At 33.7% G+C, this 24,057-nt stretch overlaps 1 protein-coding gene across 2 annotated transcripts in view; it reads right to left on the minus strand.

The window, feature by feature from the left end:
- Positions 1-2,456: 2,456 nt before the first annotated feature.
- The window catches only part of SCAMP1 (secretory carrier membrane protein 1), a 54,038-nt gene continuing 32,437 nt past the window's right edge, over positions 2,457-24,057 (minus strand). Inside the window, exons 2-5 of one of the 2 annotated variants that reach the window (XM_023520426.1) lie at positions 10,441-10,539; positions 9,400-9,508; positions 7,147-7,275; positions 2,457-2,655 (exon numbers count right to left, since the gene is read on the minus strand). In XM_023520426.1, the coding sequence (XP_023376194.1) occupies positions 2,492-2,655; positions 7,147-7,275; positions 9,400-9,508; positions 10,441-10,539 (501 nt within the window). In that variant the 3' untranslated portion in view covers positions 2,457-2,491. The remainder of the gene's footprint in view (positions 2,656-7,146; positions 7,276-9,399; positions 9,509-10,440; positions 10,540-24,057) is intronic. The other variant, XM_011375118.2, reaches the window with a different exon arrangement.

Genomic DNA, 24,057 nt, shown 5'->3' on the forward strand with positions numbered 1-24,057 from the left:
TATGCCCTTTAGTTATTTTTAGCAGGAAGCTAACAGCTAATCTAGAAACTTGGAATTATTACACATCTACAAGGAAAAAATTCTCTGGGAAACTAAAAAAAAAAACTGATCACATTCTCAAATCTAATGTCCCCTCTAGCTTATGTGTTTGCAATGACTGCTTTATTCTAAAAGCAATCCCTGCCATGTTGTTCTTATTGCTAACTATTCTCTTCCTCACTTATAGGGAAACCTGGAAATAATATTTGCAGTAGCTGTTCACATAATTTTATGTCAGAAGAGGCAAATACATCATTAGCCAGAGAAAAACAAAACTTGAAAAACTTTTAAAAAGCACTTTAGCTTCACTCAAGGGTCTGATTAATAGAAATTAAATGTTTTCAATAACAATTTCTTTTCAAAAATATGTGAACCTAGCCTAAAAAATTTTAATTACCCATTTTCTACTGACTTACAAAGCTATGTGCAGATGCTTGTGTTTCATTTCGTCATCAGTCTTAAAACAGAATATAAAACACTTGCATATCCTGACTCTGCCCTTTCTCAAAGGCAGTAATCTGTCAAAATTGATCTCATATAAAGCACTTAAATGAATAAGTCTATTTAAAACTCTATACTTAATATAATCATATCCAACGTATCTGGTTTGAGTGTTTCATATTTAAGAGCAAAATGTGTCAATAAATGGCTAACAAACTTTACTTTCAAAGAGAGTTAACAGACTCAAACACATAGCAATCTGGATGAAGAAAATCCCGAAGTTGCACACTGAGAAGGTACATCAATGATTTCAAATATTTTAATTTCAATTTTCCCCATAATTTTTCCTCTCCATTCTGCTCTAAACAGTGAAACCCAGATAATTAACATATTTATGATATACTCTAAAAGGCTGAGATGCAGCTAAGAACTTAGCCCACAGATTAATAATGCCAAAAGTAAAAATGCTCCACAAATCATTTTTATTTTCATCGCAAAGAAAGGGAATAAAAGGAGTGACTTCAAGTAATAAAAGGCAAAAAGCTGGCTTTTAATAATTTGTTTTAGCTACATTAGTCATAGAAGGTTTAAAATCCAAAGTCTCTTGCCGCAGGTCACTTTTAAACTCTCACAGACATCCCCATATCCACCACCATCATTCCAGATATACTGGTAATGTGATGAAAGTAGGCAAGCAGAGGCCAGATGCCAAAAGATTAAAAATTTAAAAACCTTGTGAGCCAGGCTTAGATAACAAGAGAAAGAACAGCTGTAACTCTCTCCCTGGATCATGCAAGGGGTAAATAGGTCCTTTTAATTCCTCCCCAACCCACATCTACAGGGCAACTTCATTCCATTCCTTGATAACCGACCTTCCATATTCCAGTGTATCCAAAGGTTCTTTCCTCATTCTCTCTCTTCCCATCGATTTTCTACTCTTCATTCTATTTCTACCCAATTTAGCTTTCTGTTGAATACTTTTTCTCTCCAAATATGCTACTCTTCTCCCCCCCCTTTTTTTTCTCTCCATCTGTTTACATATCTGGGTTTCTAATCCCATTTGGCGGGGGTGGGGAGAAAGGAGCAATACACATTCCAGCTAATGAAAGAAACTATTTCCTAGTAATGCCGCTTCTCGTTCATGAGAGCTGAACAAGTTTTATTATTCATAAATTAGTTTACTCAAATAAAAATGAGTTGATAAACGATTGAAGACATGGACTCAAACAAGGCTATCTTCTAAATCAACATTTCCCAATGTTTATTTCTTAAAGCAATAGTCCAAAAAGGTATTCTGCGCACACAAAAAAATAATGGTTTCATGGTCAAATCACAAAGCATACTAGGCTCTTAAAGAGTCTAAGAAATTCTAAAATGAAGAAGCTTGCTTAATTTTATTATCCAGCTATTCCCAAACTTAAGCATATAAACCCCTTTTTCCACAACAGCTATTAATATCCCATAGAACATGCATTTAGAAAATGTTAATCTTAACTACTGATTAAAATATACCATGCAAGGTATTATATTTAATCTTATTGTCTAAATAGTTTAAATATTGCCATCTTTTGAAAAACCAAAAATGAACACACAGAGAAAATAACTGCCAAATTGCTAGGTGAAAGTGATTCATTTTAAACATCACATGTAAATTTACCTTACCTAGGTTCATTTAAGATTTAGGTTATAATCATCACTTATGACTTTTTTTGAAAGGGGCAATGAATAAAATTTTCCTTAAAGTCAATTGTATCATATGGAATAAAATCTTTTACAAATATTAAGACTTAAGACTTTTCATTTTTCATTCATTTTCTCAAGTAGGAGAAATGAATGAGATTTTATGATTTACAAAACCTAATAAATACACGGGCATGTTATACATGTCCTTTTGTGAAGGTATGTTATACAAGAAAAAAAGTTTGAAAATGAAACTGCATCAATTTTCCCTTTAAGATGTACCACAAATTATTTACAGAGTTTAAAGAGCATATTTTAATGTACACACATTTTACCTGAAAGCTCCGTAAAGTGGTCTGTACCAACAGACAAATGAACAAGGAGTAAAAAGCAAGAACCACAGGATACTCAATCCAAAATCAACCCCTCGTGTAGGATCAACACAAAACCAAGCCAAGCATCCGAAGATATTTAGAAACAGTGTTACAGCGTGGACTGTGGAATCAAAAAACAAAATAGAAAAAGAAACATTTACATTCAATTTATAAGTTAATTCAACAAAAATTATAAATGAAAAATTACTTCATAAGAGCAAATGTATTCTACCCATTTTTCAAAACATTCCTGTTTCTTACACAGTTGATTTGAAAACAGTAATAACAGGAAAAGGAGTCCTAATACATACACTGGCAAAAATTCTTTTGGCCCTCTTCTAATGAGTAATTACACAGCTCAACCAGAGAAGCACTACCTTAAGGTCTTCCCTGAGAAAGAAACATGTGATATGTCTCTGGATCCAAGGCCCAAGAAGAGAAGTAGTGCCTGCCAGGAAAAGAAGAACCAGGACTTGGGAGGAAAAAGATCCTACACTCAGAACCATACTTTTACAGAGTGGGGCTAAAGACTTCTCCCAGAGCAGACTACACACAGAAGAGAAAACCAGAGAAGTGCCCTGTACAGTTTCATTACAACATTTTTAAGCAATAAAATTAATTAAAATAGACTAAAATATTAGTACAGCAGAAATTTCCACTGACTATATACTCAATCTATGAGGATTATTAATTCATCTTGAGTTGTCCAATTTTTTAAAGTCCTGGGATTTTGATAGAAGATTAAACGTATTTAAAAAAAAAAAAAGTACACTACTATGATGCATTTCAGCTCCTATGGCAGACCTTTCTTTAGTTAACACAAACAGATCTTGGCAAACTCTTCATATGTTATTAATAATTACTTTCCCTAACAGACCAAAAATGAAAGTCAGAGTAACATCTAACTACATTATGATCCTAAAGAACCACATTTATCCATTATAATTACTTTTAAAAGGGCTTTCGAAAATTTATTCGCAGGCCAAATTTATTAAAGGAAATAAATTCTTTCAAAAATTAAAATAATTTTCAATGTAAATTATCAATACAATAAAAATATACCAACTACTACTTCAATTAAAAATAAATGTAGAAATATAAAAATGCTTAAAATATAATGTTGAGTGAAAAACACTAATAAAAATTGTTTCTGTGCTTTGCCTAAAAACAAAAAAACAAATGGAAAACCTAGTGAATCAGAATTTTAAAAAACCTCAACATATATTAAAATAAACTTTAAAAATCTCTTTAAATTATTAATCAAATAAAATAATGAAACAGGTCAAAAACACACATTCTAGGATGCCTCATCTACTTTGCTCTCATTAACAACTAGATAAATACACAATCTTTAGAATATGGGAAAAAGCTACAGAGGAAAACACCTAGGTTATCGTGATATAATACTACTAAGCTAATCAGCCTCTGTATGTTTCAATTTGTCAGCAGGAACTCTTCCAGCTTTAAAATTCCATTCCATTCTATTACACAAGAATGACTCTTACTACTTTATTTCCATTAGGATTTCTAACTCTTATAAAAACTAGCTTACTAATAAATTAACTCAAAATCTATTGCCCCGAAATAAAAGTAGTTCTGGTACAGACTTAAAAACAGAATTCAAAAGGTTGTAAGACAGAAAAGTATTACTCTGTAATATTAAATGGCATCTAACTAAACAAAATTTAAATGTTCAGAACATTCTAACTCAAATTTCAGCTTTAAGAGATCATTTTAAAAGCTTAATCTACTAACCTGCTTAAGGAAAGAAAGAGAATATATGTGTATATTAAAGTTCACAATAATTCTTCTAGGTATAGATAAAAATATCAATTTAATTTCGTGTAATCTATTAAAAGTTTTTTTTAATGTTTTCACAGTAACCAACAGTCATTTATTTGTACCCCAATGAAGAGTAAAATGTTTAGGCCTACTTACTAAACAATCAATCCACTTATACTGGGACCAAAAAACACAGAAAAGCAAGATAATATAAAATGCATGATTCTATATTGCTAACTTCAGTCCAATTCCAATCTACTTGCTGGATTCCAAGTACAGGCATGACACTAATACATGATTCTATATTGCTAACTTCAGTCCAATTCCAATCTACTTGCTGGATTCCAAGTACAGGCATGACACTAATGAAATATTTAAGCCATTTTGTTAACCTGATTTGAAAGATGAATGACTCCTCTTCATATAAAATTTTTAATTTGTGTTATTAAGCACTCAAATCTGGTATTAGTATACCTAAATTTGCAACTTTCACTACAATACTCTTCTTGGTAAGCTCTGCATTACTATACAGACACCTAACAAACAGCTTTATAATAGTATATTATCTTCTTCACTAAATGGTCTTTAACGTAACTAGCTTGCTTTCATTCTTTGTTTAAATTCTAAAGTACACTCAAAGAGGTTAAGATTTACTTCACAGTGCTATTTCTAATTGCTTCAGTTCTTTTATCGAGTAAATTATCTGTTTCGAGTAAGGTATCTTTAAAAGTTTATCTTCATCATATTTGAGTTTAAAAATGTAAACTACTTCCTCATTTTGGTACTCTGTGATAGTATGACATGGAAGTCTAGACTCTGAGCTCTGGAGTCAAGCTATCCAACTCCAACCTTACTTGCTGTGTAATCTTGGATAAATTACTCAAATTCTCTCAGCTTTAGTTTCTCTATAAAACTAGATAGTGTAGTACCTATTTCACACTGTGGTTACAATCTAATAATACAATGTATATAAAGTGATTAGCACTGTGCCTTGCACAAAGTAAATTCGCAATAAATGTTCTCTATCATAATTATCATTACAGTGTGAAAGCATTAGTCAACTCCAAATTTAACAGGTTGACAATTCCTGAAAATACCCTATTTAAATAATTTATATTCTATGAAATTTAGAGACATTACTGGTACTAGACCTCTCCATTAGTATTTCTAACTCTCATAAAAGCTAGCTTATTAATAAATTTACTCAAAATCTATTGCCTCAAAATAAAAGTAGTTCTGTTAAAAACAGAATTCAAAAGATTGAGAGAGAGAAAATTAATACTCTGCCTAAAGATTTAAATGTTCAGAACATTTTAACTCAAATTTCAACATTAATGAGAAATAATTTTTGAAGAAGCATTTGTTCCAGGAAATGCTTCTTAAATCAAAACCGTAAAACTAGAATCTTGAGCCTTCTTTGAATACACTTAACAGATTCTGCCAACTGAACAGGATTAAGAAAAACTATAGCCAACTATGTTATTTCCAAAAACCTCGGAAGGCTTTACATTTTTACGACAAAACAGATCTATTTTAAAACAATCAGCATTGGTAAAGCTGTTAATCACTCAGTTGAAATTAATCATCTTCCCAATTCAATCTCTATTTACTAAATTCCTTATTGAATTTTCTTCCAACCCCTATTTCCCCCATCAAAAATATGTTTTTCACTAAGTCAAAGAAATTAAACCTAAAATGCTAAGCCAATTTCTGCCCATTAAAAATTATTATATATATATGCATATATTATATTAAATAAAATATGAGTTGATTAGCAAGTACACACATGGATGGAATCAAATCCTTTAATAGAAAAAATATATACTACTGACACTGGGGATTCAGCAAAAGGTATGAAATCAACGATAAAATCTCAAGAAGAAACTAAAAGTTAAAATGTATTATCCATAAGAAATCACTTCTCACATTCCAGAACAACTTCACATGTGTAAAGAATGCTTCCAAAAGATTTTGAAGAAAATTATCTTATATATTTAGAGGCGGGAAAAAAGGCTCCCTAATCTCACAGTAAAAACACACACAATTTCTTTCATCAACAATGCACTCTACAAACTGTTCATTAACTCAGAGGTTGTGCAGGTGAGAAGTTGTGACAGCTACCTCTCTTACTGACATAGTGATATTAAAAGGGGCTGAGATTCCTGTTTGGAATAAAAATGACATAGAGAATAAATTGGAATTTGTGTAAATACAGCAAACTGTTAACAGCTTGACATTTTTAGTATTCCATGAGTTGTAATTATACTCAAAGCAATGTGAGCATCACAGCCTAAAATGTATGTCCTAACGTCCTATTCAATAAAACATCTTATATTACTTTCAATAATAAAACTATTCATGCCCACTTGAAAATGAAGTGTAAATTGTGCTCAAAGCTGTAAAAAAATTAGTTTATATTATTACAATATTTCATGTTCCTTTTAAATAGTCATAATGTTTTAATAAAAATTTTAATGACCTTCATTTGCATAAAATGGTATACATAATTTTTTCAGAGCAAATATTGCCTAGATAAGATTTTTCGAGGAAAAAGAATTGTTGTAAAATTCTACTTCTGTGACAGAGAAGTCCTTTCCTCTAAAGAATGCCAATTCTCAATATACTGGTTTTCCATAGCTAAGAACTTAGAATGTCATATATAATACAATTTTGAAGTACCAAAATAGGATATGTTTCACTCCGAAAATTAAAAGATCTATAGGAAAAGACCAGTTAACAATACTATCCTTAACATGAGTTCCAATGCAAGGTAGATTAACAATAAAATACAAATTTTGTTAAACAAATATATAATTTATTCTATACTCACACATCCACAAGTAGTACATAATCTTTACTGTCTTTTGGAATTCTACAGGAATGTCTACAGAAAAATCCTGATAGAAACAAGGTCCCACAGGAAAACTGCCAGGAAGAGGTGGCCAATTATTTTTTCTGCCTGCAAATTAAAAAGAAAAAAAAAGGTTATTTATATTAGAACAAATATGTGCTTTTTTTTTTAGTTTCATAATAAATAAAAACATCTATTCTTTTAATAGGTGTCTTACAAATATAACACTATATCTCTACATTTCTTGAAAACTTTGAAAGCCAAGCTTTATGTCTTTCAAAATTTTTCCCAGAATCACTTTAGAAAACATTAGTTGGTAAAATAATTTTCCAGTGGCATATCATGTAATTTTAGCAGGAGCCAATTATAATTATATACAATTAAAACAAGGAAAAAAAAAAGAACACAAGAACTTACCCTGTGACTCTGCCCTAAAAACAAATTTATTTCAAAGTCTCAAGAGTCTGGCTCTCACATGAAGGCCATGCAGTTTTTAAATCTCTACGATTCTTCCTCAAACAAGTTAAATCTATTTCCTAACCCATTTGGCAAGGGAAGACCCAGCTTCTGAATCTTTCGAGTTTTCTACTGTTAACTCCATGAAGTAAACACGATTAACCAACACCAAAGTATCAGATTTGGCAATCTCAAAGTCTCAAAAAAATAATACCCAAAAGACACATGTAAGAAAACTATAAAAAACTATAAGAAGACATAAAAGAATCATGAAAAGGAGCTAAGGACTTAAACTGCCTTCAAAAACCTAGAGGAAAAAACAAATTTAAACTATGAGAGAAAAAAAATATGTCTAAAGAAATAAGACTGAAAATAGGGCTTGGGGAAGAGACCAGGGTTATGGGGTGAGAGGTAAATAAAAAACTAAAATTAATCAAACACTAAAAACTGAGGGTAAAAATAGCAACTAAAGGCCATTTTCTCATTTTAGATATTACAATCCCACAATTTTTAAACATCAGATTTTACATACATTTTATACACCAGGAAATTTTTCATAGTGGAAAGAAAGAAGCATGACCTATTTCTGATTCTCCCCAACATATCTCCACTGTTTATCATTCTTTTCAAATTGTATGTAGTTCATGCATTTCTCATACGTCTCATGCTCATTTGACAAGCAGCAGAGCACAACAGTAAAAAGCAAGGCTCTGAAACAGAAATGCCTAGCCAATTATTGTCTAGAGGCTTTGGGCAACTTACTTAACCTCCTGAAGACTTTGTTTCTACATGTGAAAAGTGAAAATAATAACTATATCACCCTTCAAATAATTGTACTGAGGATTCACTGTATAACATATAGCAAATCTAATTCTTAATTTCCCACTCTTCATTACAACCTTCATTCAAATATGTCTCATAGAAATAACCTGTATGAGTCAACACTAAGGAAATAGGACAGATTTTAGATAGAGGTATTTCGGAAACACTGATCTCAATTAAACCTTTAGTTTCTTTTAGAGATGCTGTCTCTGATGTCGCAAACAAAAAATGGCCCAGGATAAACGTATCCTCAGGAGGCCCCCAGCTTACACATTCTAAGATAAGCAAGAAACAGATCATTTATTATTGTTGTCTTAGACCTGTCATCCATCAACATCCAGACATATTAACAATGACTTTTTACCCAGAGACTCCTAGCTTTCCTTAAAATACTCCCTTGAAGTGGCCTCTGGAAGTCATAGCCTGAATAGATTTCATAGCAAATAATGAATTCAGCATTTCTTTCTTTCTTTGGCATCATCAAAATACCCCAGGCTTCCTAGAGTGACCACAGACATTTTTTTTAACATGCTTTGACAGATACAATATACTTGTTAGAACAGAGGAAGATAACTTAAATCAGCGCTGAATAAACCAGAAGAGTCAGTAAAATGTAGGGCACACTCCCATTTACTCATCAAGCCTCATTAGACCCAAAGACTGCCCAAGTGCATAATCAAAGGCTCCTGGCCTTAGAATAAACCAAAATTATCATAGTCACATTCACTTTCTGTGTGATAAGGCTAACGCTGTTCTAATCTATCAAAAGACTATGCAAATCACAAAGATCAAAGAGCTATACAGTATCAACTAGGAAATCTGCTGTGTCTGAACTCCTTGCTAGAATAGGAAAACAGGACAGAGTTTTATCCACAAATCAAATGACCTAAAGCTAGTGCAGGTATAACTTAAAGTGTTTAAGTTATTTTCATTTCAAACTTCTTTGGATACTACCATGTTGACTGAGGTTTTGCATTTCTCGTTCTCGACGATCTAGTTCTGCTGCTTTTCTTTCTAGTTCCTCCTGGCGCTTGAGAAGTTCAGCCTGGGCCAAGGCATGTTCCTGAACAAAAAATAATAAGTGACTAGGTTGTCATAAGTATAAAGTATTATAACATTGATACACTATATCCTGCTTCTCTCTCTACTATGTTGGAAACCTATTTCAAATGTTCTTCCAAAATACAGGAATTCACTAAAAATTACAGTTTCAGAAAATATTATGGAGATACTTGCTCCCATTTTGGTTTTTTGGTTATGAAAACCCTCAGTGGGAATGTTGGGCACATTAGGGCTAAAACAAATTCTAAGAGTAATCAGAGTCTTAAGATAATTGGGAAAATAAAATTAAGGTGACCTCAGTGCCTAAATGAGTGAACAGAGACAAAAGGAAGAGTTGAAGAAAACAGAAAAAGAAAAGGGGAACTGAATTGGCTCTTATGAATTGGGTTAAATGGTACATAAGGTTTCCAATGCAAGAATATATAATATCTTGTATTTTATAAAATTATGAAGTGAAAGAAGGATATGGCTAAGAAATTCTGGTTTATAACTCCATCTATCTTTATGTGATACTAGGCATCCCATTCATCTCCCTTTCTCATATTTTGTCCACCTTCTTTTCCTATCACTGTCCCTTGCTAACCCATTATAACTCTTCCAGTAATATTATTCAATCATTGCTACTGTAATGGTATCATGCTTTAAAAAGTGAGACCAAAGGCAATAAAAATTTCTCTATACAAATTGTACACCAAGATAATATATGAATTCAGTAACTGCTAATAACGGAATAAAGTAAATGTTATAAGCCGCAAAAGAAGAATGAGCACTATAGAGGTGACAAGGAAGCTAATCCAGACTCAAAAGTAAGTTAAAAATTAAATAAGGAATGTAACATATAAAGAATTATTTTCATCTGAAATGATATTAGTATTGTAAATGATACTGATATAGTAATTTCCAATATTAATTTACACACGTAACAGAACTAACCTTTGCAATCTGTGTATAAGCTGGATGTTCCTCTGTTGGCTTCATTATTGCTGGTTGGGTACTGGGTACATTAGGCATTTTCACATTGCCTGGTGGAGGCTACAAAGATTAAGAAAAGGGCAAATTACACAACATAGAGATCCAACTTTAACTTCTTTCAAAAGGCATAATATTAACACAAAGCAAAATGCCGAGAACTGCCTCTCTTCCTCTCCTATCTTCTCACAGTCAAATGTGTGGCAAAACCTGCTTAAGCTCTCTATCCCTGTTTTCTCAAGCTCATTAATTTCTCTATTCTTCAATCTGGGTGCTACCTCTAATGCTACACTTTGATAATAAAATATTTCATAAGCAAGACTTAAAGGCAAAAATCCAAATAATAATTAGCAATATATAAAACAGTCAATTATTTAATACATTTCATATGTACATTTCAATAAGAAATAGATGAACATGTTACTGGGGGAAAACGCATTTTAAAAAATTTAACAGGCAACTTATAAAAGAAACACAAAAGGAAAATAAACACATAAAAAAGTCAACCTCATTAATAATAATAAAAAAAATGCACATTTCACCTAATCATTTTTAAATGATTATTACCATAAAATCATCATCACATTTTGGAAAAGTTGTGGTAAAATGGGTATTCTCATACACTGAGAGTGAGACCTAGTTCATATAATATAGCCTAGTTCATATAATAATCCTGGAATACAATTTGGCATTACATGTAAAAGCCACAAAAGTATTTAAACCCTCTGACCCATAAACAGCCTTTTAAAATATCAAAAGGAAATAATCCAAGAGATGCACAAATGTGTGTATGCTAAGAATGTTCACTAGCATTATTTATAAAAGCAAAAAGTTAGAAATAACTCAATTGCCCAATAGGAAAATGTTTAAATTATGACACATCCGTAGAACATAACATGCACCTATTTAAAAGTTCTGAAAAATATTTAATGAAATGGAGAATGCTTGTACCAATAAATGACAAAAGCCAGCTATAAAACAAAACTGTATATATACAGTAATCCCAATTTTTTATTTAAAATATAATTAAAATATATCAAAATGTTAATAGTGATTATTTCTGGATAGTGGGGTTAAATGCTTTTTCTTGTATTTTTCTATCTCCACTATAATCTTTTGTTACCCAAAGAATTATAAATTCTCTGTTCCACCCCAATATATCATATGAATAGGCAGAAACACTGAAGCTAATCAGTCCTAACTATTCTCCAACTAAAAAAGCACAGTCCTAAAGTCTCAATCTCTTGGTTTAATATGTAGTGATGACAAAACAATGACCAAATAAAATGCCTGCCAAAGTTAGTTTGGCAGCATACTTCAGGAAAAGCATAGAAGAAATTACCCAAGTATTCACCCAGCTGAAACCTTACTATAAATTCTTTACTGTTTAATGTTTTAAGTAACAAATGAGGTATTAACTACAATAAATTAGTAGGTAAGGATGAAGGCTGGGTTAGAACTAGTAATTTGATATATCTGAGGTCACAGTTGCCTGTGGTATAGCAGTAACAGGAAGTATTTAAGTACAAATCTCTAAGAGCACTGATAGCTGTTATCCTGATAATTTCTTCAAATTTGTAGACATTCACTGGATCCCTGTCGGCTCTGTGGCCCAGTATTTTCTTCAACCACAACATATGTAATTCGCCACCTCAAGACAAGTACAGCTCTTGCCATAATTATTAAAGACCTATTCTGATGATGACCCCTAATTCTTTTCCAACTTTTCACTTCTGCACATATGAGTAAAAAGAAAATTAATACAACAATCCACTCAAGATTCCCGTTTCAGGCAACACAGCAGACCACATATATGTAGAGAACCCTCTCCCCATACACGGCACCTAAAAATGTCAGATCAAATTTTAGTTATATAATATTTTAAATACATAACTAAGAGGACGAAATCCTGGGATGCCAGATGTAGGAAAAACTGCAAATCCAAACAAAGAAGAACCCTGATGCCATGCCATTCACAAAATCACTGGGGCTTAATAAACCAGAGACAAAACTTGGGAAACAATGCAAGGTAAAATCAATCTGAGATCCCTCCACAAAGCCAGGTCTCCCTAAAAAGCAACATTCTCAGTGGATAAGGAAAAAACAGCTTCGCAGAAAGAAACAGTAGGAATACTTGTTTGTCCTCCTCTTAACTTTGGATAAAGAAGCAAAATAAAAAAAAAAAACAGAAATCTTCCCTGAGAATTCCTAATCAAAAACTTACCAAACTTGCATACTTTCATATTACCCATATATAGACAAAATAATCCAAGCTGAAATTTTCATTTCAATGGATCCCAAGTTGGTAGTGACCTTAGGTACCAGGCAAAAGTAGAGGAACAAACTTAAAACCAGGCTTCAGAGAATTTTCACAGATAAAGCTCCAAGAAACTTTGGTTCATGATTTAAACAGAAGGAAACAAGCCACTATAAGAGCAAGCCCACAGACATACAAACTACAAAATAAGACTCACAATATTGTAATTATCAGATACAAAATATAAAATGGATATTTCCAAAAAAATAATAAAATGTTTAATAAAGAAATAAAAGAGGGTAATAAAAGTATGACTGAACAACTAGAGACTATCAGAACCGACCAAACATCATCTTAAAACAGGACTTCTAGAAATGAAAACTGTAATAATCAAAATTTTAAATTTAATAGACAAGTCAAAGAGAAGACTACATAAAGAGGAAAAGATAATTACGAAAAATAGAAGTAGGTCTGAAGAAACTGCACAGAATGTGGAAGAGAGAACAAAAAGGAAAATGAGAGGTTGAGAGAGATGACAATAGAGTGAGAAGGTCTAAAAAACTAAGAGTCCCAGAGGGAGAGAACAGAGAGAATGAGGAAGACAATATTTAAACAGAATGTGAGGACACGAATCCTCCGGTTCAAAACTCTAAAACCCACCAAATTAAAATAAAGTAACACCTAGACATGTCACAGTGAAAGAGCAAACGCTAAGAACAAGAGATCTTAAAAACAGCAAGAAAAAAGGAAATGTCAATAAGACTAAGAGCTAACTTCTCAACAGCAACAGTGGAAGCCCAACTGATGAAAGTGACTGTCAACGTGGAACTCAAGTCCAATGAGGCTACCTTCTGAGAACCAAAGTGATAAAGAATGAAAAATATTGAAAGAGTTACTACCAACAGACCCCCACTAAAGGAATTTCTACTTCAGGAATAAGAAAAATGATAAAAGAAGGAAAATCTGAGATGCAAGAAGAAATATCTTTCTGCCTCACTGTATACTCTGAGTATAACATCTTCATTTCACTTTCATCAAAACTCCAGATATAAAAGGAAAGTCAACTTATCTGTAGAAAAAGGAAGACACTCTAGGGCAATGGATGTATCAAAGTAAGATATGTTCTTTTCCTTCTGACAACCTTGAAACTGTGTCTGCACTGACAGACCCTGGGAAAAACCTTAAGTATTAAGAAAGGCAGAAGGTGCAGAGATGATTACAGAAAAATACTGAGACAAGGCAGGAGAATAGTAGTAAAGCGACCTTGGGGGCAGAATAAAAAAGTCTAGTACAGCAAGGCTGTATATCTTGCTCCCATGGTGGATAAAATTTCACAAGTTAGAAAAAGACTATTTTAAAATATATCTCTGAAAGTAAAGGAGTTATAATTCCTTTTATTAACTTTTTATTGAAGTATAATTGACATATTATATTAGTTTCAGGTGTGCCACATAATGACTTCAATATCTGTATATATTGCAAAATGATCACCACAGTAAGTCTACTTAACATCCATTACCCATACATAGATACAAAATTTTTCTTGTGACAAGAACTTTTAAGATCTACTCTTTTAGCAACTTTTAAATATACGATATTATTAACTATAGGCACCATGCTATATATTATATCCCCTTATTTTATAATTGGATGTTTGTATCTTTTGACACGCCCCCGCCCCTATCTTCCACTCTCTGCCTCTGGCAACCACCAATCTTCATTTATCTATGAGCTGGATTGTTTTTTTGTTTGCTTAAGATTCCACATATAAGTGAGATAAGGAATTTGTCTTTCTGTCTGACTTATTTCCCTTAGCATAATGCCATCCATGTTCTCACAAATAGCAACATTTCCTTCTTTTTTATGGCTGAATAATATTCCACTGTGTGTATACTTATATGTGTGTGTGTGTGTGTGTGTGTGTATGCGTAGATATATACACAGACACATTTTCTTTATCCATTCATCCATCAATGGACATTTAGGTTGTTTCTAGTTCTTTTATATTATAACACAAATTACCTTACTATGTTTGCTTATTCTGTGTGGCTCTGGAGCACTCAACTAGAACTACTAAATAAAAATTATAGGAAGATACATATTTTGGCTCAGCAGAATTAAGAACATCATAACAATCATGGTAATAAAACAGTGGATGGACTATTTTATAACATAGTGAACTATACACTGGAAATTCCAAAGATGTTTCATTATTAAATAAATGATTGAATATTTAAGATCCCTAAACGAACAGGACAAACAAGCAGAGACTCATGGACATGGGACAACAAACTAGTGGTTACCAAAGGGTAGGGGTCAGGAGGGAGGTAGATGGGATAAAAGAGGTCAAATATGTAGTGACAGAAAGAAATCTAACCATGAGAGGTGAACACACAATGCAGTGTGTGTGTGTGTGTGTGTGTCTTACTGTTGAATTGTACATCTAAAACTTACTGGATTTCATTAACCAATATCACCATAATAAAAATAAAATAAAATAAAGATCCTTTCAAGGCATGGGATGTCTGCAAGTTGTCTTTCCCATGTATAAACAAATATATGTTCTCCTTCCATATTCTAAATTCCTATTTAAGAAAATTTCTCCTTGTTTCTTCCTACCCCTTCTTTTCCATCTGTGAACCAATAAAGTTCTTAAGTATACTCAGAGTCTAAAAGCAATTTTCCTAACATGTTCTTAGATCGCCTACCTCAGGAACTGCTAGTGTTTATTGAAAATGCTGACTCTGACTGTGGACACACTGATTCAAAAACTTAGGGACTGAAGAGAAAGGATTTGCATTTTGAACAAGCTCTAATTTTTAGTGTGCTCCCCAGGGTGATTCTTAAACACCTTGAAATTTGAGAACTCCCCTCTACGGCAACCAAGTTCAGAGCTTCTATAAACCACTGTCCTATCCTTTCACCTAATGGTGACACTGCCAAAAGAAACCTAAAACTTTCTGCAGCTTTCATCAACGAAGTCTCTGAGCAAACAAGAACTGACTGTGGCTCTGCCTAACACAGATTCCTTTGTCACAAAGGGTGGTGAAAATTAAATACACTAATGTCAGAATCAGGACAAATAGAAATAATTTTATCAGAATAGATAACCATTTTTAAACAAGACTTTTATTAAAGATTAGAATAATTGGGGGAGGCAGTGCATAATAGGAAGAAAGAAGGGATATGCGAGGATGGGAGTTTCCAAGTAGAGAAAGGCACATAAAGGAACAGAAGCAAAACCATACATATTTATTCATACATTCCTCAAGCATTTATTGATCAACCACAATATAACACAAACAGTTACAGACACTTGGGATACATTAATGTACAAAACAGGTAAACATCCCTACCTTCACAGAGCTTACATTCTAACAATGGAAGAAAATACATATAACAAATACACTATAGAGTATCTTAGAAAGCTGTAATTTTTATGGAATAACAAGAACAGGGTGAAGGGGTCCTGAGAAAAAGTGGAGTGGGGATCGTTTTACAGAGGTGGTTAAGGAAGCCAATATTTAAACAAAGACTTTACAGAAGTGAAGAAGTCAGCCTTGCAGATATCTGGGGTATCTTGCAGATATAAGGATCATCTTAGGCAGAGGGAATAGCCAGTGCAAAGTAAGAATGCCTGGCATATATGAAGAAGACCAGTGCTGGATAGGAATACATGAGGGAAAGAGTGTAAGGAGATAAAAATCAGAGAGCTATTAGGGACCAGACTATAGGCTATTTTAAGGACTCTTGGTTTTAGTCTGAAGAAAATTAAAAGCTAATGAAGAGTTCTAGGCAGAACACTAAAATGCTCGACTTTTCTTTTTAAGAGCTCACCCTGGCTGCCAAGTCAAAAATAGACTGAAAAAGGTAGAAGGAGGGAGAGTAGTTAGGAAACCACCACTGCAGTAATCCAGGCAAGGAATGATCACAGCTCAAGCCAATGGTGGCTATGTAGATAAGGGGTCTGTTCCGCATGTATTTTTAAGGCAGAGCCAACAGGATTTCCTGACAAAATGATGAGAGATATAAGGAAATGGAAATAGTGAAACACCACCAAGATTTTGGCCTAAGCAACCAGTAGGACAGAGATAAGAAAAACTGAAAATGAGCAGGTTTATGAGTAGGGGACTCAATTGTTTTCAACATGTTGAATTTGCAATTTCTAAGACAGCCAGGTAGATATGCCTAGTAGGCAGTTGACTATATCAGTTCAGGGTTCAGAGCAGAAGTCTGTGCTGAAGATGTAAATTTGGGAGTCATCAGTATGTACATGGTATTTAAAGCTATAAAACTGGATGTAATCACCATTTGAGTGAGCATAGAGAAGAGAAGCAAAGCCTAGCTCCTGGTGCACTCCAACTCTGCGGGTAAAGGGATAGGAGAAACAGCAAAAGAAACTGAGAAGAAAAAATTCAAGTTCTCTGAAAGCCAAATGAACAATGTGTTCTAAAAATGAGACAGTGATCAAGTGTCAGTGCTGATGATGGAGTACGACTAAGACTGAAAATTTATCATTGGATTTAGCAATGCGGAAGTCACTGACTACCTTTATGAGTGCATTTTGGTAAAGTGTTGAAAGCAAAACCCTTATTGAAGTTTCTTTTAGGAGAAAGGACTAAAGGGGAAAAAAAAGTAGACAACTCTTCACAGGAAGTCTGCAGCAACAGGAAGCAGAGAAAGTTTTTCCAGGAAGGGTATTCCAGAAATGCACTAGAAGGGAAACGAGGTTAAGATAAAGTTTTGTTACAGTTACAGTAATCAAGACAGTGTGGTACTGGCATGAGGATAGTCATACAGACCAACACGACAGAATTTAGAGTCCCAAAATAAACCCTTATATTTATCATCAATTGATTTTCAACAAGTGTCAATATAATCCAATGAGAAAGAACAGTCTTTTCGACAAACAGTGCTGGAACAAGTGGATATCCACATGCAAAGGAATGAACATTTATCTCAAACATTATACCAAAATTAACTCAAAATGGATCATAAACCTAAATGTAGGCACTAAAACTATACATCTCATAGAAGAAAACAGGTAAGTCTTTATAGCCTGAAGTTGGGAAATGATTTCTTAGACATGACACTGAAAACATAGAAAACCAAAGAAAAAATAGATAAATTTTACATCAAAATTTGAAACTTACGTGCATCAAAGACCACCACCAAGAAGGGAAAAGACATCCCACGGAATGGGAGAAAATATTTTCAAATCACATACTTGGTAAGAGACCTATATCTAGAATATACAACAAACCATTACAATTCCCTATTTTAAAAACAACCCAATTTAAAAATGGTTAAAGGATCTGAACATTTCTCCAAAGATGACGCACAAATGAGCAATAAAACATGAAAAAAATGTTCAACATCATTAGCCATTAGGGAAATGCAAATCAAAAACACAAGGAGCTTCACATTCTCTAGGACAGCTATAAGACAATAACAAATGTGGAGAAACTAGAACCCTTACACACTGCTGATGGGAATGTAAAATGATGCAGCCTCTTCGAAAACAGTCTGGTAGCACCTCAAAATATTAAACTCAGTTACCATATATCCCTGAAATTCCAGTCCTGGATATATATCCAAAAGAAATGAAAACATACATCCACACACAAAAAAATAGTATGCAAATGATCATAGCAACCAAACCCTGGAAACAACCTAAATGCCCATCAACTGATGAATGGATAAAATCTGGTATAAAAATCAATAAAAAGGAATGAGGTATTGATACATGCCACAATACAGATGAACCTTGAACATTATGCTAAGTGAAAGAAAGCAGACACAAAAGATCACATATTGTATGATTCCATTTATATGAAATTTCCGGAATAAGCAAATCTATAGAGACAAAAAGTAAATTAATAGCTGCCTGGGGCTGGAGAGGGAGGGGAAATGTGAAGTGACTGCTAAAGGGTGCAGAGTTTTATTTGGGAGTGGGAGGAACGAAAATATTCTAAAATTAGAACTTGGTAATGGTTATATAACTATGACTACACTAATACCACTGAATTGTACACGTCGAATGAGTGTATGGTATATTAACTATATCTAAATAAAGCTTCTAAAATACATGAATAAATTTTTGTAATCTTTTTCTAATATGAGAGAAAACATGTTTTTATAATATGAATGATCCTGTAGAAAGTGAAAAAACTAATGATGTAGGAGGGGGCGATTTAGCAAAGTTCTTAGAGTGAGAGGGTTCAGCATCTAGTGCACAAATAAAGGGAACGGCTTTAGACACGAGCACAGATAGTTCATCTATAAATAGCAGGCAAAAAAGCAGAGTATATGGTTACAATATAAATGCTGGTATGTAGGCGGATGTGCTGATGGGAGTCTGTGGATGTTCTCTATTGATTGATTTAATTTTCTTAATGAAATACGCAAGGTCATCAGCTGAGAGTAAGATTAGGGGAAGAGATTTTAAAGATGAGAGAGGAAGAAGAGAGTGGTCAACTAAATGACTAGACTATTCTGTACAATTCAGAGCTGGTCATGAACTGAAAGTGAGACCCTTCAGCGTGGTTTCTCTAGCCATATTTAGCTGCTAGGGTATGGGCAGAGAATAGACAGAGTTCTATTTAACCAGCACTTGGGTTTTAGCCAAGGAATTATGTCAAAGTAAAGGGGAGAGGGGAAGGCAAGGGAGTTGAGGGTACATTCAAGGGAGTGATTACAATGACTGAATGTGGAATTTAAGCTGAAAGAAGATAAGAGGTGGATAAAGGGCAGTGGTTGGTAAGATTGACAAACAGAGGTCCTGGTAGAGTTTAAAGATGTGTTGAAATTGAGGAACTAGAGGAATGACTAAAAAAATATGTGACATTAAGATTATGGAAGAGTTAAGTAAGCAACTATAATGCGTCTAGGATATGACCAGGGAAGTGACTGACTTGAGATGACATGGAAGGCAAAAATCAATGGAAGAAATGAGGTCAAGGCACTAAGAGGCAAGACCACCACTAAGATTTCAAAGTAGGAGTAGTGTTAGAAAGTTATGGTGAACCAACAATCACAATTAGGAAAATTTTAAAAGGAGAAATAAGCAGTAGTAATTCAGGGATCACAGCCACAAAGAGTGCTGGTACCCAAATATAATCTGATGACATGAGATTCAAAAAATATTTTTAAGACAGGAAGGAGGAAGAATGTCTGGAAGCAGCAATAACAAATAGGACATCTACCCTGCCTTTATGCCCAGTTGTCTAAGAACTGTGAGAGAAAAAGTAGTTTTTGAGACGGTTGTAAGGGAAAGTATCCCTGCAGAAAGGACAGTTTCTACAGAGCAAAAGACAAAATATTCATTAACAAAGGATAAGGATATAGGGGATTTTAATAAAAATGGACTGTGACTTCCAGACAGCACATTGGAAGGATTCAGAAATTAAGGAAATAGAAGAGTACAGAATAAGGAATGTGCAGAACATCATGAGGATTAAAATCCAGATAAGAAGTGCCCTGGGAGTCTGGGGCTTCTTATAGAGACTGAAATAAACAGGAATCAAGGACATAATCAAATTAATCCTGATAAACTTTGACAAGTGTTGAGGGTAGGAAGAGATAGGTGTTCTGGGTCTCCACTTTGACTCTTTTGAGTGTGAAGAGATATGAAATAACACATTCTTAATCCTAATGTGCCATCTATTCCAGTGGGGTGTACAGAGATATGAAATAACGCATTCTTAATCCTAATGTGCTGTCTATTCCAGTGAAGTTCTAAGGTGAACTTCAGTGATTCTCCCCCTCCTGGCGTTCACATCCTTATAGAATACTCTCTCAAGTGAATGCAGGCCCACGACATGTTTCTAACCAACGAAATATAGTTTAAGTGATGGCATGTCATTCCCTTGATCATGTTACATAATATAAGATTTCATCTGAGCAGAGTAGAGAGACATTCTGCAGACTTGATGAAATAAGTGACAATGTTGGAGAAGGTCACGTGGCAAGGAACTATGTGATTTTAGGAACTGGATGGCATCTATAACCTTAGGGTAGTCTCCAGCTAAATGCCCACAAAAAGCCAGGGCCCTCAGTCATACAATCACAAGAACATTAATTCTGACAATAACCTGAATGAGCTTGGAAGCAGATTCTTCCCCAATCCAGCCTCTAGATGAAAATGCAGTTCAAATAACACCTCGATCACAGCCTTGTGAAACCTTAATGACCTAGTTAAGCTGTGCCCAGACTCCTGAACTACAGAAAGTGAAATAATAAATGTGTGTTTTTCAAGATGCTGAATTCATAGTGATTTGTTACACAGCAATAGAAAATGAATGAATCTTGCATGAAAAGTTCATCGTGACCCACTGAAGGACGTCAGGATAAGTAAGGGGAGCCAGGCATTATGACCGCGAAGTCAGTAGATGACTTTGGCTAGAGCAAATGGCACGTTAGAGGACAAAACTTAAAAGATAATCTAAGGGGATAGTATATGGGGGCTCTCTCAGTTTTTCTGCAAACCTACACTACTCTAAAAAATAAAGTCTATTAATTTAAAAAAAAAACAGTCTAAGCACATAATATAAATATATATATATATGCCTTACTGTTAAAATGTACAGCTGAAACTTATTGGATTATGTTAACCAATGTCACCATAAAAAATAAATTAATTGAAAAAAAAAAAAAAAAAAGACAGTCTGATGTCAAATCATGGAGGGCCTCACATGCCACACTACTAAATAGGCAATGCATAATCAATGTACACATTTCTAAGGAGAGCTGACCTAATCTGACCTCTGCTTTAGGAAAATTCTAGGCGCAGTGCAAAAAAGGTAAGTAAATAGGCCATTGTATTATTTCACCGAAGTACCTGGATTAAGACAGGTTAACAGGAATGAAAAGGACAGGTAATATCTCCTGTAGTATAAATGACAGGATGTGGCAACTGATTAGATAAAAAAAAAAAAAAAAAAAAGGGACGCTGTCTGAGCCAAAGAGGACTTGGGTATTTCTAGCCAATGACATTAGGAGGGCAGAAGGCGCTAGTTACCATTAAATGAGAATAGAAATGAAGAAGATTGATTCCAGAAAGGACAGATAATGAGCTCCAAGAAAGCCAAGACAGTAAGACACAAAGGGGAAAGAAAAAAAAAAATTTACAGCAATAAAAAAGACACACAGCATTACAGTACAGAAAATGCTTTTACAGTATAAGAGATAAACTACTAAATACATTTATATCCAGTCAGCCCCTAGAGCTAAAAGTTTTACCCATTTTCAAAAGAAAAACTGATGTTAGAAATTATTTCACCCAACATTAGCCTCTCCGCCTCCACTGTTACACATTAAAAAAAAAAAAGTCCAAAGAGATTAGATGGTTTGCTTAAAGTTACCAACTAATTAGTGGCAGGGCCTAGATTAGAATACAAGTCTATGACTCTCAGTCTACTTCATGTTCTGAATCATCTTAGAGGCAGTTCTTACATAAATCACTTATCTATGTCCCTTATGGCCAGAAATGACCACGTGGGCATACCAGTACTTCAAATTGTCTTCTGTTGGTTCTTTCTGTCAGGAGGTACAGATCCTATTGTACATATGAAGAAATGGTTCTTCTGTATATATGATAGAAATCATATATGGCAACAACTAGCAGAACAGAAAAGGAACCAGGCAGCCTATTTCTGAAGGAAAAAGAAGGACAGTAAACTAAAGCCCTGAGAAATATCACTGCGGATTTATACCAGCAGTGCCACACTTCCTCCACACACATAGGTGTCCCCATCCCTATACTTCAATACCCAGCAGAAGAAATCCTACCCACAGTCATGAATGCCATCACTAGTGGCTGAAACTAGTGAAAATCAAATTGCAATAGGCATTTTCAACTATTACCTACTTTGAAAGTCTCCACTGATACATACCCAATTCTCAGAGATAAAATAATCCTAGTAATTAATGCATTCAATTTTAAAGGGTAGGCTTGGGAACCTGCCTACTATGCTCAACATAATTTCAGTGGGGAAATGCATTTTGAGTTCAAACAAAAGAATTATTTCATAACTCAAGACTACCTTCCATTTGTATAGTATATCTCAATTCAGACCAGCCACATCTCAAGTGTTTGATAGTCTTCCATTATACTGCCAACAGACCGACTTAATCTATACTATAAGGTGTCCTGTGACAACTCTTTTCTCTGAATTTATAATACAGAGTGAATTAATATGTAAATTATTAAAATTATTCAAATATTTAATTGTTGCCTTTCTTAATACCCTACAGTATCCGTTTGAACAAAACTAAATATAAAAAGAAACCTAGTTTAAAAAAAGAAGAACAAGACATCTTAGCAAAGTTTTATACATTCATTTTGCAGAAGGATCTTATTTGACCTCAAGTAGTTCACCACACCCTTATGCAACAATCCAGAATGTTCATTTTCACAAAAACTTTTCTAAGACAAATATGAATACCACCAATCAACTAAAATAATATTTAAACCAAGTTCTAACATACTACTTAAATCAATTATCCAAGTACACCTAATCTGTTTTAGACGATATTCACAGTCATTACAAAAAGGACAAATTTCTCAAACCATACATATAAAGAACAATGGAATTTTTAATTTTTTATTAGTTCAACTGTGCTTTTCATCATGTAAAAAGTTCAGTGGAAAATGCATAAGTGCTCTCGCAATTTTTCTGGTTCTGATGCGTATCACTGTTCCATCGTAAAGTGGCTTCTCTCTGTTTATTGCCTAACTACTTATTTAACACTACTCTTTTGGAAAACTTTCCTTGATTATAGAATCTCAACATTAAGGACCATAATTTCTATTTTTACATTTTATTTTTCTTGGGTATATCTTATTTGTTTTCTTAAAATCTCAATTAGGTAAGAAATTTTTCATATACAAGGACTATATCCTCTATTACTTAGGCATCTATCTCTAAAGATAAGACTAGCAAAATGGAAAAAGGCAAAACTTTGACAGAAAACAGATGTGTTAGTGAACCAGTTTGCCACTTCCAAGCTGGATGACCTTTGTCTCAGATTCTTTATCAGTAAAATGAAAATTTAAAATATCCGTTTTGAATGTTATTATAATACAAGTACATGGCATAGACAACTTGATAAAAAAAATACTGCTATCACTGATAAAAATAATCTAAAGCTGCTCCTGTCAAAAGGTTAAACATGTTTGTTGATAGTAAAATCTTTTTAGAAGTTATATGAAAACCTCTTCTATTCTTTACCAGCAAACTTTAAAGTCTTGTTCCCATTTCCACTCCCTCCCCAGATGAAACTGCCATTTTAAATGTCAAAATTAGTCCATTTATTTCACATGA

This window comes from Pteropus vampyrus, unplaced genomic scaffold, assembly GCF_000151845.1.
Source record: "Pteropus vampyrus isolate Shadow unplaced genomic scaffold, Pvam_2.0 Scaffold262, whole genome shotgun sequence".
In the NCBI taxonomy this organism is placed as follows: Eukaryota; Metazoa; Chordata; class Mammalia; order Chiroptera; family Pteropodidae; genus Pteropus; species Pteropus vampyrus.